Genomic DNA, 19,029 nt, shown 5'->3' with positions numbered 1-19,029 from the left:
GATGTTGAGTTCGCAGATGAAACTTGCCCAGTCTGTTTATGTGAATTTACTGTGCATCTGTATTCTTATACTATATCTTATGAACATATATAAGTATGGTAAATTTAAATAACTTTTTGATCTTCTAATGTTATTCACAACCTCTACTACTTTACTTAACTAGGCCTAAAAAAAAGATAGTACACATGTAATATAATTACAATTAATATTACTTTTCTTAGCTGAGTTATAAAACAAACTGTGAAACAAAAACTATTGCAGTAAGTGCAAACTCCACAGTGACAATAATTGATTCCCTTGCGTCCTATATTATATGCTTTTTTGAGGGTTCAATACTCTGAAGAAACTTTGAAGTGTTGAAAGATTGAGGTTAAGCGCTCTAGGGTGGATCTCAGTTACTGAATCTTTGAACGTAGCATGCCTGTCTGTCTATGAGAGACAGGTGTTCCTCGTAGAAACGTTTCACAGCACCAACAAGCTACGGGGGCTTTGAAAAGCAAATTTCTCAAAAATTTTAACTTGAGTGGGGAATGCATCAACCTGTCCCCTATCCAAGTAATGACGAACCTTTGTTAAGTTTCTTTTCCCTGACACTATTCTTGGACCAGGCCACATTTCCATTGCATTCAAAATCACCTCCTGAGCTTAAGGGTGACTTCTGTTTATTTATTATCAGGAATCCAACCGTCCACTTTGTTCTATTAAATGCAGTGTTTTTTTCAAAGTTGACCCAAGCGAAGTAAATTCAGTGTTTGCAAAAGGCTCATTAGTCTTTTCTAAATAAACATTGTTTTATACTGTCACTACCACTGTCCAATATGACTTACACAATGAAATGCCCCTCATTGCTCTAATCATTATTAAATAGACTACTGATGAATAACGACAGATGAAAGAAAATAAGGGAATCACGTTTGAAATGCATGACACGTTTCTAAAAATAACCACAGAACAAGTAGCACTTTTCCTCTTTGATACAAAACCCTTGTGCCTTAATCTTCGTGCCTTGTGCACACCAAAATCCCCCTGCTGATGGCCACGCCCCCCTGAGTTGAATGAGCAAATTTCTTGGAATCACACTCCACATTTAGGATGTTCGTTAACTTGGAACTGACTATCTGGAGCTTTGCCACCATATTACGGAGCCTATGGGATGTAGTGACATCAGACTTCCAATTAGACAAGATTTTTGTGTACTACAGGGCTGCATTCATTCGTGCTTGTGTTACAACAGTGTGGTGGGACCACAGAAATGGGGTTTAATATTATGGCTATGGAGGAGAAGAAGGATATTTGCACTCATGGAACAAATGTTTCAATGATATTTGCACAGGAAAAACTGAGAGTAATATTATGAAGACCCCCTGGTTTTTGTTTGAAATAAAATGACAAAAATTCCAAATCAGTGAGAAACAATGGACCTAATATTGGTCTTTTTATTTTAACGATGCATCTGAAGTCCTGTCTTTGTTTTTATACAGTATCATTTACTTATTGATACAAAACTGCGCTCTGAGATGGTCATAGAAGTGAACCTAAATGTATAATAGTATTGCATGATGTGTAGTCCAGTGAACTGTAACTGTGTGCACATTAAAATTGAATAATTTGACAAGAAACCCCAAAAAGTTCAAATTTATAATTGTATGCACATGAAAATATGTACATCACACAGAAATGATTAAGTACTGTTACCTGCTAACTAAGTCTCATTTTAAATATCTTAGTTTTGGTCCTGGCCACTTTATTCTGTTTGTAGTTTAGTCTAAAAAAAAAAGAAGTAGTCCTGTATTTTAGATATTAAGGTGCTGGTTCAAACCATGTTACAAACTCATTCAAAGAATCAAGATAAAAAAAAAAAAAAAATCAGACAGTAAGACATATTAATAAAGACAGGAGTTGGGACCTTTTGAAAGAGTTTTGTTTTGTTTTACTTGGTGAGTTATAACATATATTTGTATGGCCACAGGAACAATTATATCATGTACACAGTCATACTTTAGTAATTGTATAAATTTTGCTGCAGGTACAAACAATTACTTCTGTCGAACAGTGGTATTGTGGTGCATCATTGCCTTTTGGCAACTGCGTTGGAGACTGTAATCATTTGCTGCGGGGGACAGTGTTTCCTGAAATGTCTGTAATTTGACTGCATCCACATTGAGCGCAACATGGAAGCTTGTTCTGAAATGGTCACAGGCATCGTAGCAGCAGAGTATCAGGCGAAATGATGCTTCAAAGAAATCACTGGTGGTTTCCCAGCTCAGCCGTGGTTATTTCCACCCACAGTATTTCTTGTGAAGTTATTTATTTGTTTACTTTTCTGGCAGAGTCTCTGCTCAGATCACGGATTAGTGGAGATATTCTCTGGCTCATTTGCAGGCTAATTTGCTGGGTTTTAGAGGCCCTTGTGGACAGTTTTGGGTTGTTATCTGTGGAGTTGCATTCTCACTCCCCGCCAGCGCCTCTGACAGTTTAAACCAACAGAACATCAGGGCCCATCTTACCACTGAGGCTCAGGGGCCTCACTACAGCTCAAAGCATGACATGGAGCAGGATGAGCCCTCCTCTATGGAGGATCATTCCAACCCACTCTTGCTACTTGTCTCCCTCTCTTAGTAATATCCATTTAACATACAGTCAATTATCTATGCTCATGCTGTATTTATATTAGTTTCAGGGAATACTCTCCATGCTTAAAATCTGGGATACAAGTAGCAGTGAACCGATTAAACATTCTGGATCGGTATCAGCATATGTATTGACCTTATTAAACAGATACGATTCAACTAACCTACACAAATGTAGTTTTATACTATTTTTTTTTTATATTAAATTGGAAATATTGAATGTGCTGTACAACAGTATAATTAAAAATCTATAATATCTATGAAATATTCCCATACTAATTAAATTGCCATGTGAACATTTCTTCATGCATCTGAATGTATTTTTTGGCTGCTAACATTTTATGAGTCTTCCAATAAAATTGGAGATATCTCTGAACAACCGTTTTGTTGTTGGTGAAAGTAATTAGCGGTTGTTATTGAGGCTGAGGAAGCAGAGATCATAACGTGCTAGAATGAGATAAAAATAATTATACCTTCATGCTGATATTTTCCTCATTAGCAGTCACCTCTCTTATGTATAAGACTATGATACAAATCCAGGTTCAGAAATTAAGACTTGGTTCATCTACAAAAGACTCATCGGTAAACACCAACTATGGAGATTAAATATGTAAATGTTTGTCTGTCACTTAGTCATCCAAAACTTGATTTAATACATTTTATATGTAAACATACACAAATGTATATCCGATACAAAATTAAATCATTATTTCATCATGATCATGTAGACATTACCATCTATGTGCAGACTATATAAATTGAAACACCACACGAACACATAACAAGTATCTACCATCAAAGCACTTTTGAGTTTGAGAACACAGCATAATGAAATGATAAAGTTTCAGAAGATGCAGATGACATGTATCTCTGACAGTTAGTACATAACATTAGCTTCTTTGCTTTTAAAACTTGAAAGCCGTAGCTGTGTAATACAAGATCATCCGTGTGATAACTCCGACGGTCGTCTGTAATGATTTTTTGGTAACAGTGCCACTTTTCTCAGAGTTCGTCAATGCAGCTGGATTCAAAATAACATTCCAATGCTCAAATATCAGGGTGTTGCGAACAGGAATGTCACACACATAAAGGACCTGCCATTTCAAAACCTTGTTGTGCTGGACAGCTCCACAGCCTGTGCATTTTGAAGAAAATAGCTCAGGAGAGAAACTTTACGTTATTTTTCCTCTCTTTTTTTTTTTTTCTCCGTTTTTAGAGGTTCCCCTAAAGTACTGCTGTCAGACTGGAAACACTATTCTTATCACAGCTGTATGAATTGCCAGCTTCTGCAGCAGGTCACACCAGAGCTGCATTCTAGCTGTCTTCAAACCTCAATGCTTTCAGTGTGCGAATTACCAAATTTTGGCAGTGATGCACTTTCAGACAACTGAAGCTGGCTCGCCAGTTGTTAACAGTTGGTTGAATGTGTAACAGTTTTATAATTTATTTTAGTGGGAAATGTAGTCCGGGACAGACGGAAAGATTTCCCCACCGAGCTTAGGTACAGTATGGATGGCACCCTGAAGCAGTTGTTTTTTAAATGTCAAGTTGGACAGCTTAAATTAGGAACTAGAAAACAAACGGACTTATTTCAGTCAGCTGCCTGATAAACAGGTACTTATAAAAAATATACGGTGGTTGTGACCCTACAAGATATGCATGGCTGAGATAACAACACTCGGAAGGCTTTTGAAGAAATGAACCCGGAATTTTTTCTTGACCTTGTGCATGTTCTTACGTGGCATTAAAATGATTTGTTCGAGAGAATCATGATTTCTCCTAAAGTCTGCCATTAAGTTTGACCAAAGCTGCAGTCATCACTTATTAGATTCTCTGCACTTTTGATTCTGGGTCAGCTCTCAATTGCTGTGCTTTTTTAATTGTATTCAGGCACCACCCTTGTAAGAGATTGCACTGCTTGTTTGTTGTCGAAATTGCTCAAAAGACAGTAAAAATGCAGTATTGAAGTACAAACAAGGGAAGGGCCTCCTAACCTATACAACCATAGAGTTTTGGTATAAAACTGAAAAGTGACAACACATTTTTTGACTGAAGTTAAAAAAAGACTGCTAGGGTAGTACTTTTGTTTCCTTTCAAAAAAGCTAAAGTATTGAACGCAGCATTTCTGAGTGAATGCAAGTGGTGATGCATCGTTGTGCTTTCCTCCTACTGTACACACCCAAGACAATACGAGAGTGGATCAAAATGTTCAGAGGCGACTCCTGTTGAACACAAACAGGGCGAATCTACTTGTATATCCTATATCTATGTATAGTATACGATATACAACATCTATCTTTTTTTTATACTGAGCCTGCTATCATGTTTTTATCAATCAGGAAAAATGCATTCTACAAAGCTGCATTTCATTTTAAAAATGACAACATAATGTAATAATGGTAATTATACTCGAGCTGGAGTGCAATAAACAGAAGATTGAAACTAGGCTAGCTGGCTAGCTGATATTGATCCATGATTTTCCCCAATTCTGATCATGCAGATCATCCCAGGCGAGCCCGAGTGCAAAAACAAAAACAAATTATTAAATTGGATTGGCAGAGATAGTATCTATAAAGAGACGCACATTGTTTAACATGACTAAGAAGTTACACTGGTAAAAGACAGTTTGTTTAGAATGCTTATTACCATGTAATACCAAAGAACATGATGCAGCTTATTAGTGCTCCTGACTATACTTTTATTTTATGTCAAACAGTTATTATTAAATATTCAACCGTTGAAAATATATTAAAAAAAATTTCGGATTGACTAATAGTTTGACACAGTATTAAAGGATAATCATAGTGTTCACTGCCCATCTACGGTTGCTTGGACTCTATGTACCCCAGGCAACTTGATTTCTATTCATTGCCTCAGTTGAAATTTGGAATAAAAATTGGCTGCCCTTCGTTCTGACCAAAGCTTGAACAATTACACTTCAGAAAAGGTGTTTTCTGTCTGCACACTTTTGTTATTACATGTATGCTACCTCTCTACCGCTACCTGAATGGACTCTTTCAGGAAAGAGAATGACAAGATGAACCTGAATGGTTGCAAAATACTTATACAAGATCAGGATTGCCTATTTGTGTTTTTCTGACTCATTCACAGGCAGCCCTTCATTATTCTTAAATTGCTGTAACTTTTGTTACACACAAACCTTATTGGTCATGTTGCTGACTGTCAGTTTACTGTAAGTTTAACCATGCAACAAATTATATAAGCACTTAGAAACACAAGCCTCTTGACAGCATGTATTTTAGATAGCCTTGTGAACTGTCATGCACTCAGTGGGAGCTGCAGGCACACAAATCAATTCGTCAACACTGACAAAGTTACTGAAATGAAAAATGGGTGTTTTATGTAAGCTCTATCCAGAGAGCATGATGAGAGGAGGAAATCATGTTTTGACAGATGATTTTTCATACTACTACATATTACTATGATCTTTATATACACAACATAACACATCTGCACATATCCCATTAAAAGGTGTCCCTCTCAGTACTCACAACTTCTTACTCAGGCTTTTCAAATTTTGATTCCAGAAGAAAGTTTGAAAAAAAAAAAAAAGTTTTAAATTTTTGAGGCAGTACTTAAGCTCTTTACTGTCTTTTATTGGGAGTGTAGCTTTTTCTTAGGGGGATACTTTAGAATTTTACTAGGCCAGGCCTAGAATGCGCTGAGGAATGACAGGATGGGGATGGTGCCATCTTTGTTCAGCGAGGCCCCAGGCAGGCCACATGTAGCCCTAATGAGTTGCTTACAATTTCAGGCTCCGCTTGCTCTCAAACACCAAAAGTAAACTTTTGTCTTTTTTTCCCCTCACTATTCAGGGACCTTAAGAGGATTGTGGGGTCATTATTTATTCATGCCATTGTGTTTATTCACCAGCCGCTGTGTGTGATGGGAGAGGGAATGAAGCAGCCAGTGCAGACGGAGTAAAAGCTGATAATTATCCACTATTAGCATTGTTTTTTCAACCGTGGTTTAAGTCGGCTCAGTTGATGATCGAGCTATGATAGGGGTGTAGAAATATCCATTCAAAGCAGATTACCATGTTCACGTCTTTGAAGTCTGGAACCCTCTGCAGAGGTCATGCAATTGGGTGTGGATGCGTTTATAAGCCTGATTTTACACCACTTTTTTTCCATGCAGTTGGAGAAGCCACCCTGTCACAATATCAGTTACAAGCATTTGTGTCGACCTGGAGATCCTTCAAAAACAGCCATCACATGTCTGCAGAATGTTAACAGTGGGACGATTTGAAACCTTTACTTTTCATCCCAGAACAAAGAAATCCCCGGAGCTGCTTACATGGGTCTGTATGGGGGGATTTAGAAATGTCAGACCACCTCAGTAACTAACACAGATTCAAAAGACTGATGAAGTAAAGAGCAACAAATTTGGGACTTGAAAATGGATTAAATTCGTTGCTGGCTTTGCTGTCTTGACATGATTCAGCCAACCTGCACAGTGTTTTCTCCTTTTATTATATCGGAGGTGTTCAAACATTTCCTATTGGTAACACTGCAAATTGAATCTTGCAGGGAGGCAGCAATAAAGTTTCTCTTCAAACAGAAGAAATTTCTATTGACTTTATTTAGAATTTCAATTTTATATTTCCAGTGTGATTCATTCTTGCGTTTGTCATAGAAAGGTCGAAACAGATGGTGTCGTTCGGCTAGATTGCAGGACACACATAAATAGAGTGGATGGATGAGAGTGGCAGAAGCCATGCAGGGATGTGGGTATAGAGGATAGAGGAGTCTGTGCTTAGAATCACCCACAGAAGAAATGCAATCTCTAGTCTCAGCCACTCTGGCCTCCTCTTTCATCTTCCCAGGTGGTACTGTGGGAAGCTACTGTCTGTATATACTCTGCTGTTTGCTAACACATGTATGTGACTGCTTTTTTACAGCTTAGTCGTACATTCCCCTTTTCCTAGGTGAATAGATTATCTCTAAATGAGTGCATCCTTATAATGGTTTAATCTGAAGAGGAGGGAAGGGTCGATGTTTAGTCTGTCTTCTTATGGAAATTGTGACAATTGTTAATTTGAATAAAATGATCAATTTCTCTCTTTAGTGTCCTTCTACGGTTCTACAGCCACTACGACATCTGTATGAGTGTCCAGAGAGTTTTTGTTTGTTTTATTGGGTTATTCTCTCCATCCATTTCTAAATTGTCATTCAGGAGCTCTTTAAGAGCATTCAGTAGTTGTAAGTAATGGATGCTGGGTTTAAAGTGCTGATAGGAATGTAGCTGGTCTGCTTTAAATGGAACAATGCCTTCTGCGGTAATACTTTTTTATTACATGCAAATACAAGTTCCATTTTCTCAGTAATGGTCAGGCATGTCTATAAAAAAAGCATTTATGGGTATTTACATTTTGTTTTCAGTCATACATTATGTTCACTCTCGGTTATTATGATATTGATTTCTAGCAGGTAAACGGCACTGTCAGAGAAATATTCATCAATTTTCTGATGCTGGTTCGTAAAAGCTCATTTCCCACTTCCGCTGCGAGTGTGTCTATGTGTCCGTGTTTTGCGCTGTATAGTTTGGGGTAGGTTGGGGGATGATAGGCAGAGTCGGGCAGGATTGCAGTTTGCAGTTTGCCTGAGAAATTGATAACATTACTTCATATGAACTGGTAACAGTTTTGTAATCCTGCAGCTGGTATATGTAATATGTGGTAGATGGTGTTGATTAACCAATGGCTTGATTTAGCTAAAGGAGTATAAAGATGAAGCATGTGTTTACAACATATCTTATCACTCGTATCTGCTGCATGAGGTGTATGACTTTTTCAAAAGCCTCCCTTTGAGCTTCACTCTGTCTGAGAGATCACCTGTCAAGTATTAATTTCATAAAAAGGTTATGGCTTGCAGCTGTGCAACAGAATACAATTATGTCAATTTGGGAAACCTAATAATATTAATTCAGAAAAACAGAATGAAGCCGTCTTGTTGTTTGTCTTGCCTGCAGAGCTTTGATAAGTTTAATTATTACCGGAGCACACACAACAACTCCTGTGTGTTTCCAAAACATAGAAGTAAATATAAACCTAAATTCATTTAGCAAATGCCTAAACAGAATCATGAGTTAGGTCATTTCATAGCATTGTCTTTTGTTTTTAGATCACCTATAGTGATTACGTGAAGTGTTACTGTCTGTGAACCCAGAGCCTTCTTACTTCGATTTTAGGATAGAATACCTTTAATGATCTGACACTCAGTTTCATGCTATTTTGTTGTTGTTGTTGTTGTTGTTCAAAGGTTGCCTTATTGTGAACTCCGTTACTTGTATTGATCCTATGACTGTTTTCTTACCCTGCAGCAGAATTCTTTTAGCATCGCCTGTCATTGATTAATTATAATATTCTCATCTGTTCTATCGGTTTTCTGTTCATTTTAACATTGATTCATAAATTGTAGTAAACAGTTGCTTCTGTTAAAGTGACCTACAAATCACCAGCCAAGACCCATATTACTATTGAAACAAAAGATATCATCCAAAGCATAATATGGATAAAGTCTCTATGTAGCAATGTGGCAGATTTGATTGAAACTTGATTGAAAATGTATCAAACATAGATGGGGGCAGTCTGTTTTTAGACATTTCAATGGATTCAATAGCTGAAATCAAGGTACTAAAAATTCTGTAAATCCGATACTGCCAAAAAAAAGCAGCTGTCCATATTATATATTTGCAGTTTGTCCTACAATGTCCCAACACAGCCCAGAATATAGAAGAAAACAGCTGATGTTTGACGGGAGTGTAAGTTCACAGTAAATTGTACCTATTAATGTTACTTAACCGTCACCAGTCTGCTGGTGTGTTTGCTAATTTTCACTCCATCTTTTCTTGTGACACATTGCAAACGCACCCCTTCAAGGCTTGATTTAAATGCAGCCTCAAAGATGCTGAATTTCTAAAACTGTCAGTGACGCAAAGGCAGGATTAACACCATCTTTTCTCAGTCTTTGAATTTCAGTCCAAACCAAGAGCAGTGATGTAGAGCAGTTCACAAAAGAGTACATTTAATGAGTCAGAGCTCAAACTGCCAATTACTCAGAAAAAGCCCAAAAAGGTGCATCATGAGTTCTTCCTGAAATCTTTACCCAACATTTCCAGGAAAACGTGAGCCTAACTGGTGAAAACTGTAAATATGACCATTAGAGCTATACAACAATACATTATTAAGAGAACAAAATTGGAATGCTGAAGAGGGAAATGATTATTTTCAGGTAATTCAAAATCCATTAAACATCCAATTAAGGTGCCAGTCAAAGTACCTTGTTGGCAAATATGACTCAATTAATAAACCATTATTTCTGTTTGGTTTGGCATGTTATTATTATTTATAAATGTATTTATTAAACCAACTCTTTCCCTTTCAAAAAAACTTAGATTATACATTATCCTTAATGTTTTTTTTAAAAAAAAATTAATTTTTATTTTACCAATACTCACACTATAGTCCTTACAGAAAATAGTCATTATAATGGTTTAGTGTTCAATCTGAGCATCATACAAATTTATGGTTCATTTTTACTTATATTACCTACCATCTGAACATTTTGTACTGCCAAAGCTCTTACCCAAGGATTGTATAGAGGATTAACATTAACAAGAGGCACCAATTTATGACTCCCTCCGGAGGGTGTCAACATCTACAGCCTTGAATTTTGTTCCATAAACTGCACAGGACAGTGAAGAAGACTTCACACACACAAGAAAGCAGAAGTTTGTCTGTTTTTGTGCACGATTTAATCTTTGATTGGGTGTTTTGTTTTTACACAATGTGTGTCACTCAAATTAGACACCACAGAGGGAAAACATACCTGCTGCCTTCAGATGGCTACAAAGAGACTTAATCAACTGCAAAGGAAAGCCTTAATACACGAAAGCTGGTAAGAATCGGGCTAATCGGCTGTGCGCCCCCCTGGCATTGCTCCCGTAATCAAAATCTTTTTAAAAAAACAACAGGATGTGTAATTACATGTCTGCTGATTGAAGAATGGACAGTGAAAGGCAAGCAGACAAGTTAACCAATACTTAAAAGTGTGTGTCTGATTTTAGAGAGTGGTTTAAAGATGCACCTCCACCAATTAGTGAGGCACATAACCCACGTGCTGCAACTGTATTGAGCTGTTGACTCGGTCCGGGCCTGTTGGCTGTGGACGCTGCAAAGTTTACTGAAGTTTACTAAAACTGAAACTACAATTCCATGCTGGTTTACAAGCGACGCCAGGGGGAGCGTCACTGGCAAACAGCCGCACGTTGCACTGCAAAATACCAAGCAGGTGCATGCAAGGAACAAAGCCCACTGCGCTGTAGGAAACCCCACTTTGTGTCACAGAGTGTGTGTGCCCACAGGAAAATGGAGCATTTCACTTTGACCTCCACATTCAAACACAGTAATAGCAGGACTCGATTGTAGTGGTAGGACTGAGCACAAAACAACAACTGAAAGTATGACAAAAGCTTTATTCATGCCATCACATTGTAGTCAATCCCACTCCACCTACACTAAATGACAAAATTAGTGCCAGGAGCAAATTACACAACATTGTTCTGATCTGCCAATAACAAACGGCCAACCTTTCACACACCCCTGTTCAAATGCTACCACGCAACTGTCCGAGTCAATTTGTTAACACACAGTATTCCTTTTTTTTTTTTTTTTTCTCACAAGTTCGCCCTATTGTCATTTTAGAATACCAAGATGTGGATTAGGATAAGCATTAAATCCACATTCTTGTATTTTGACTACAACAATACATGCAGCCTGTTGTTTTCAGTTGTAAAATGGAGATTGGACACAATTTTCCAACAAGAGAAGCAGTGTGAGGACAACACTCAGTCCGCTGTGAGAGTCTCATCATGCCTCTGCGTCCTGTATATGTCTTGTGTGCCACAGCATCAGTTGATGGTACAGGGCAGGCGCTCAGATGTTTTTTTTTTCTTCATGTTCAACTGCAAATACCTGGACATGGATGCCGCACGCAGCTATAGCTCTCGAGTAAACATAATTCTTGTTGTCACTGTGGAGTCGCACGTCTGCTTCACCTTTCTCAGCATTGTGGATGTGTAGTATATTTAACTTAGGCATTCATACTGGATCTGATATATCCTGTTGTGTGTTTGAAGAGTGGCAACTTTTATCTCCTTCAATATATCTTATTTTCTATGCATGGCTTCAGAATTGATATCAGTTGGTGGCAAAACCAGAAAGATTAGCTGGGTTTAGAGAAAACAAAGAGACAGTGGGAGAATTAAAAATCAGGACTCTCTGGATGAAAGATGTTGACTCTTCTTGCTCGATTTTTTTTTCTCCACTCGATTAGATCCTCCCTCTTAATTATATTCTCTATTTGCCTGATTCGATTTTCACTCTCTTAGCCAAATACGCCTTCTCAAATAAAGGCATTTTTTAACTATAAATTGTCATGTGTTTATTTGTGCAGTGATAATGACTGATTCAGCCTCTCACGCATACACAAACTTTATCATTGGAATAAGGTTCTTAGTTTCCAATTCACGATTGTGCATTAAAGTCCCTACATTGATGATTGCAGTTACTGTGCTGATGTCTCCTCCTGTCTCCACTCATTAGTCAGCACATACACACTCCCAAAAGCCTAATATACAGACATCTCTGGAGCACAAGGTGTGTCCTCAAATCCTTTAAAAGCTTGTAATTAGTTGCGCTAAAGCAATTAGTTGATTGTCAGAAAATTAAAGAACACAGTTTTAAGACCTGATTAGTTGTTGGTGTCATCAAAAAAGCTGCCTGCGGATTTTGAAACGTGAGGACCTCCCTTTTTTTTTCTGTTTTTCTATAATTGCAAATTGTAACAAAAACATGGATCTGTAGTAGAATAACTGTTACTAGCAGTCCTAGTTGCATTATGAAACTACAGCATTACTGGTAACGGTTCAGTTTTTGACACTAGTCTATTTTAATGTTACTAGTCTGCGGGACTATAGCTTCAAGCAGTTGTGCGAATGCTTTGTAGTTACAAGCTTAGATGAGTGTGTCCTTGGAAATTGATTTTAAAAGGGAAAAAAAAAGTTTTTTGTTCCTGCATTTCTTCATGCTGATAATTTGCCAAGATTTAGTTTTTTCCAAATATGACCTTTTCAATGAATTAGCCTTTCTCCCAGAAACGTGTTCTTGGAGGTCTGGGAGGAGTCTCTGACACAGCCTCAGCTTAGTGCAGGGTAATATCACAATCTATAAAGTAATGTTAGACCCAAGAGGTTTGAGAACCAGCATATATTCTCTTCTTTTTTTTCCCTTAAGGCTCACAAGCATGGTTAGAAAGGTTGCTTTAATATCTCTGTAGACAGACACCCACAGTCTGTGTGCACAACTGATAAATCACAACCTTATTAAATAGAGAACAGGCCAAACTCAGACAATTAAATAATATACCTAACAATGAACAGGAGCTGTCAAAAACAACAGAAAAGGGGGTGCACACCTCACCTCCGGTAGAAGTAACTTGAGAAAAGCAATACACTCAGCCGGAAGGTCCACCAAGAGCATTCTAGCGTTTAACATTTAGCCGTGACCCAGCATGCACCTGCAGGTCACGTCGTGAATGCGTTTGGTTTGGATTGCTTAGTGTAGGTGGCATTAAACCATTAATTAACTCAGGTAGATTCAACCTTTTCTTTTTATGAGCCATTAAATTTGAGTGCATTTTTGTGCATTTTCTGTCCCGTTCCCTGGCTGGTTTAGGGTCAAATGTACAACTCACTCTCGACACTCCCGAAAATATCAGCTGAGTGCAAAGCATGGATGGACAGAGTGGCACCACTCTGCATGGAGCTCTGCCTGGACAGCATTTTCCCTTCTGAATTGGCTCCTTTCTTATGCTCCATTCTTGCACGGTTTATTTATGACTGAAACTTATCTTAGTACTTAAGACCATACTTCAAATGAACTAAAAAAAATAGTCAAAAAAATACAATTACATGAAAAACCTAACTTGGTTACAGTAACAAGAGTAAGTTACTTCCACCATTGCAACCATGGTAGCATTCTATTTCATATCTGACACTCGTTAGACAAGTTCAAGTCAGTGAACCAGATTGCTTCATGGTAATATTCAGTTTGCAGGATTTTTGAATACATGTTACCTAAAACATGACATTTCATTCGGATGTAAATGATCCCTATATTTCAAGAAAATGTACTATATCGCAACATATTCCTTTGTGATGGAGATTACGTATTATAATACCCTTATATTTACCACTACATTTGGGAATTTTTGCCTTTTATTAGTGATGACAGAGAGAGTCATGAGATGTGGGTATTAGAGCAGGGGAATGGCATGCAGTTAAGATTTTGCCAGGAATCAAACCAGGAATTCCACTGCTGAGAGCATTTTTTTGCTTATGTAGTATGTTCTCTTACCACTCAGGCATCGGGTTGCCTTAGCTCCTTCTATTTGCTCTGCCTTACAGTCACTGTCTCATTAAAATAACATAACAGTCCCCTAGCAGGAGAAATTACCGTGCAGCCAAATGATCACATGCTGCTCTCTGGTACATCCAGCACATTTCCATCACCATTCATATGTCCTCTCAAAGTTGCACAGAACATCTACTTGTTTATTTGTTTTAAGTTGTAGGGTTGTAAAACAAATAATAATGTTGATGCATAGCTGTCCACCCACATTTGCATGTTTGTTAAAATTTCATGATGTGCAAATGTATGATGTCATAATCATTTCATCTTTACTTGATATTTTAATGAAATACAGGGTCAATGTTGGATTAAAGTCTTACATTTTTAGTAGGCTACTTTGGATTAGAACATCTGTTAAATTCCCAAATGTATTACAAGACATGTGTTAAGCATTATCTCTTGGAAGGAAGCACTAAATGCCCTTACCTACAGATCACAGACAATTTATTTGTCTGTTCCTTTAATTGGGTTGCTAATGAGTAGATTAGGGCCTTCAATGTGGCTGTGATCTGTGTTTGCAGTCTGGCCAAACCGGGCAGTAACTGGCTCTTCCTGATCCTGTCAGAAGCTAAAGCAGTAGGGGCATGGTCCAAAGGCTCTTAAGTAAAGGTCCCCTTTTGCTGCTGTAATATAGTGAGTGAAGGCAAAGGCAATCAACTCTGGCAGCCAGAGAAACTTTTCTGGCCATCTCAAGCTGTGGCTTCTCGCCTGTAGACGCCCTGTCTCTGGCTTTAGGTGCACGTGGCCTGGGCACGAACTAAACAAGGCAGCATCAATTAAACACAGTGAGGTAGTAAAACCTTTGTGTGCATGAATAATAGCGCTAAATATGACTACTTTGGCCTCATTTATGTTACGACTTTGACCATTTTCAGAGGACTTTATTTTTTTTTATCGTTTCCCTGAAGTTTGTCTTTGAGAAAAATGCACAGAAATATCACAGAAGCCCTGTATATAGCTCATATATTAGTCTTTCATGTCAAGAATTTCAGCCCTGTTTCTGGTTTTTATAGTGGTAGATACTAGCTCACTGAATGGGGCTTGGTTCAGCAGCAGACTGTTGTTGTTTTGACACGTGCTAAACGTAGCATCTAAGGCCGGAGAAAGAGAGAGAGAGAGAGAGAGAGAGAGAGAGAGAGAGAGAGAGAGAGAGAGAGAGAGAGAGAGAGAGAGAAACTCTTGTTTTTGAACCATGCGTTCCCATTTACAACTGTTTGTGTGGTGAATGTTGTTGCTCGCATACTTGCCTCTTTACTCTGCGTGGACTCCACCAGAGGGCAAACCAGAAAATCAATGATACCGTGAGACGTAGGATACGTGCCTCGCGCACACGAAACGGGTAGTTTGAAGCAAGTATATCTTCGGCCTGAGATGTATCCAAGGGAATCAGGGAATGACTGTAATAATGCCGTTTTCAACAGCTCTTCCTCTCGCTGTTAAGCATTCCTGTACATTGAAGCACAGCAGTGCTATGGTCATTAACCCACAGCAGGACCACTGTGCCTCTGCACCCATTACTGCGCCGGCATTATAGAGTTGAGAAAGAAATGAAGTGTGCGGCGTGAAGTGTATATAAAGCACAAACTGTGACTCTTTCGTGCAGCGGACATTCACTGCTTGTCTAGGGCTGTCGCTGATATGTTAATATCGCTAATTGTTTCCTAATTAGATGCGAGTCAGTGAGTCGTGTTTTAATACTCTTCAGGGATCATTACGGAGCTGGAGGAAATTCATCTCTGCTGATGAATGACAGTCAGGTCAGCAGGAATTTCAACATCAAGACCGGAGCACTGATGGGAAGATGGGGAGAGCACCTATCTGATGGCTTTGTGCGCTGTAGTCATGTTACTTAACTGCTCAATTTTTGGCATGGTGCAGAGTTGCATCACAAGTTAATCACACATTAATGAAGCTCTGTGTGGAGTTTGAACATTTCCTGACAGCATGGGATTGGATCCAACTGGCCTTAAAATAAGAAACTATATGATAGTCATATTTGAGTTAGATAGATAGATAGATAGATAGATAGATAGATAGATAGATAGATAGATAGATAGACAGACAGACAGACAGACAGACAGACAGACAGACAGACAGACAGACAGATAGATAGATAGATAGATAGATAGATAGATAGATAGATAGATAGATAGATAGATAGATAGATAGATAGATAGATAGATAGATAGATAGATAGATAGATAGATAGATTTGACTTTATTAATCCCACAGTGGGGAAAAATCGTTTCTATTTCCAAATATAAAAAGGAGCACAGTACGCTGTGAGCATCCTAGTGTACAGTGTTTCTTAGTTTGGAGAAGGGCAGTTATGTTGGATGAGGGATATGCAAAATGAGCAGTGTCTAGAGTTTTTTAGTAGATGTGTCTGAATTGGCATGCTCTTGTGTACAGTATGTTATGCTTTAATGTTTGCATACACCCAAACCAATCACTTCTGTTTTTTTGCGTTTTGTTTTGTTTTTAGATTTGAGCATTATAACCAGGAATTGTTCAAATTTTTTGCATTAAACACCCCAAAAAGGTGTTTTGTTGTTTTATTTCTCTAAACTAGTGCCAGGCAATTGCCTTTTCTATTCTCTCTCAAAGTCATTTCAGTTGTTTGTATTGTTCTTCCCAGCTGGGGTGAGGTGGCAGAGACAAAGGCAGATGTGTCCCTGTTTGTTTTTGAAGTGTCAGAGTTAAGCCTTGCATGTGTGTGTGTGTGTGTGTGTGTGTGTGTGTGTGTGTGTGTGTGTGTGTGTGTGTGTGTGTGTGTGTGTGTGTGTGTGTGGGTGTGTGTGTGCGTGTGGGTGTGTGTGCGTGTGGGTGTGTGTGGGTGTTATGCTTCTGTCTGATGTTGTCTGTGTTTGGGTGTGTTTCATCCCCCCCTCCCTCCCCCCTTCCCCCGTCCCCCCATGTGTTGTCTCTGTTTGTGGTCCACAGGTCCTCCGCTGCATTGTTCATCCGCCTCTTCCTCCCCTGTTGAGCAGCTCCCATACCCTCCCCCTTCTCTTGCAGCCAATGAGAGCCAGGGAGGGTTGCTAGGTAACTGTGCGGTTCAGCCAACCCAGGACTCTGACTCTGAGGATGAGTTTGGCCCCAATTCATTCTTAGTTAAAACTGGCTCAGGGAACCTGTATGCTCCTACCACTGCAACTGCTGATGGTGAGTTGGTTTTCAAACTACTGTTGCTTTCTGGAGGTTAGCCTTCCCCTGCTCCTGGATATTTTGTGTTATAGGTCATGCAGATAGCTATAGGCAAGAACATGGCCCTTTTTTCTCAGCACCATGAGAGAGAGTAGAAACTTTGAGTCGATATGTAGCCTCAGGAAAAGCACACTCTCTGAAACAAGGTCTGCAGGGTTCAGGGCCTCACTCAAAGAGATGGACAATTTTGGTTCAGCAGGAGATATTTGTCACAGATATTTCTCTTCAGTTGCAATGTGTGATGGTGGGAGTAATCGTCAACAATCTCTCTACAGAGCTTTCAGAAACAACAGTCTGCATGCAACCTCCGCACCTCAGATAAGAAATAAGCAAGAAACACAGAGTTACTTTACACCAGTTGCAATGTAGGACTGAGCCCTCTGAAGTCATATTAAAAAAAACACAGTTGAAAAAGTTGAAAAACACAGTTGTTATGCAGCTTAAAAACAACTCAAAACCTTATTCTTGAGTTAGATTAGGTTTGAAGACTCCATGTGTGTTTTCCCATTTATAAATGTCAGCTATTTATTTCCCATGTAACGCAGTGTCTCCCACTGTAGATGTTAATACTCATTCATGCTGACAGAATGACATTTGTGCTTAACCTGCTAACATGGTGTTGATGTTGACATACACTCAAAAACATGCACGGTATATTTAGTAGCAGTCAAAAGGTGTCACAAATTATCGTCAGTTAACTTATTCTTTTAAGTACTGTGAAGATTTCATTTGGCATGAGCTGTGCGTGGCAAACAATATAGTTTGGATGGTCGATGGCGTGAAATTGTGCTGTTGATGTATTATTTGTTTGTTCACTGATTGCTAAAGATTCCTAGACTCTTGTGTATTAATTATTAACTTGCAAGGCGTTCATGCTGATAATTCAGTGTACTCTATTTATAACACCATAAACACTCACTGCATGGTGTATGAAAATGCATGGTAGAAGTATTTCCTCTTGGTAACTTCATCATTATGGCCACATAATATCACATTTAGAAGTGTAGCCAGTCATATAGTCTTGTTTTATGATCCATCTCCATGTAAATATAAAATGCTGTCATTCAAACTTAGAAATTCATGATGCGTATCTCCCACAAGTCAACATTTATATGCTGAATGAGGTGGTATTTAAATGTGAACTCCTTTCAACTATTGCAGTAGTACTTATTTCTGCCACTGGTGCAGCAAGTCCAAATAATTGATCAAGCTTACCAGTTAACTACCCAAAGGGTTGAATTACATCAAACTCCATTCTGAGCTGCCTGCTCAGAATGAGTTATTAATCCCATTGCAAATCTCCCCTCTAATTGCTCAGCAGCAACACGCTGATCACCCAACAGTGACATGACTGTGCTTAAAGGGACATGGGTGGGGGAATGGCCTTTACTGCAGCAGATTTGTCTCATAACAATGACACTGATTTGCATAGGTACATCGTTTAGGTTGGCCTCAGGCTGTCAGTGAGGGGTAGGAGAGGACTGAGGAGGAATATCCCACCTCCAGCAGCTGCCGTGGTAATCCTCAGGCTTTTTGGAAGTTGCCAAGTCCAGCAAGTTTCTGTGTGGCTGTTACTAATGAGTGCGAGGCCTTTTCTCACATTCATATCGCCATAGCATGAAACACGTACTCTTGGTACTGACGCCCGTTTTCCCATTCTGGGGGACCTGCCACCCAGCTGATGTTAGCAAGTTATGCAAA

At 38.8% G+C, this 19,029-nt stretch overlaps 1 protein-coding gene across 6 annotated transcripts in view; it reads left to right on the top strand.

Moving 5' to 3' along the window:
* tenm4 (teneurin transmembrane protein 4) overlaps window positions 1-19,029 on the top strand; it is a 139,166-nt gene that overhangs the window by 37,587 nt on the left and 82,550 nt on the right. For 3 of the 6 annotated variants that reach the window (XM_069716339.1, XM_069716338.1, XM_069716337.1), the window contains exon 4: window positions 17,065-17,286. The exons of the other annotated variants lie outside the window; for them this stretch is intronic. In XM_069716339.1, the coding sequence (XP_069572440.1) occupies window positions 17,065-17,286 (222 nt within the window). The remainder of the gene's footprint in view (window positions 1-17,064; window positions 17,287-19,029) is intronic. 6 annotated transcript variants of the gene reach the window in all.

This window comes from Brachyistius frenatus, unplaced genomic scaffold, assembly GCF_029030835.1.
Source record: "Brachyistius frenatus isolate BFR_SWC_R1_liver_20210118 unplaced genomic scaffold, ASM2903083v1 Contig_155, whole genome shotgun sequence".
In the NCBI taxonomy this organism is placed as follows: Eukaryota; Metazoa; Chordata; class Actinopteri; family Embiotocidae; genus Brachyistius; species Brachyistius frenatus.
This window is presented reverse-complemented; position numbering and strand designations above follow the sequence as displayed.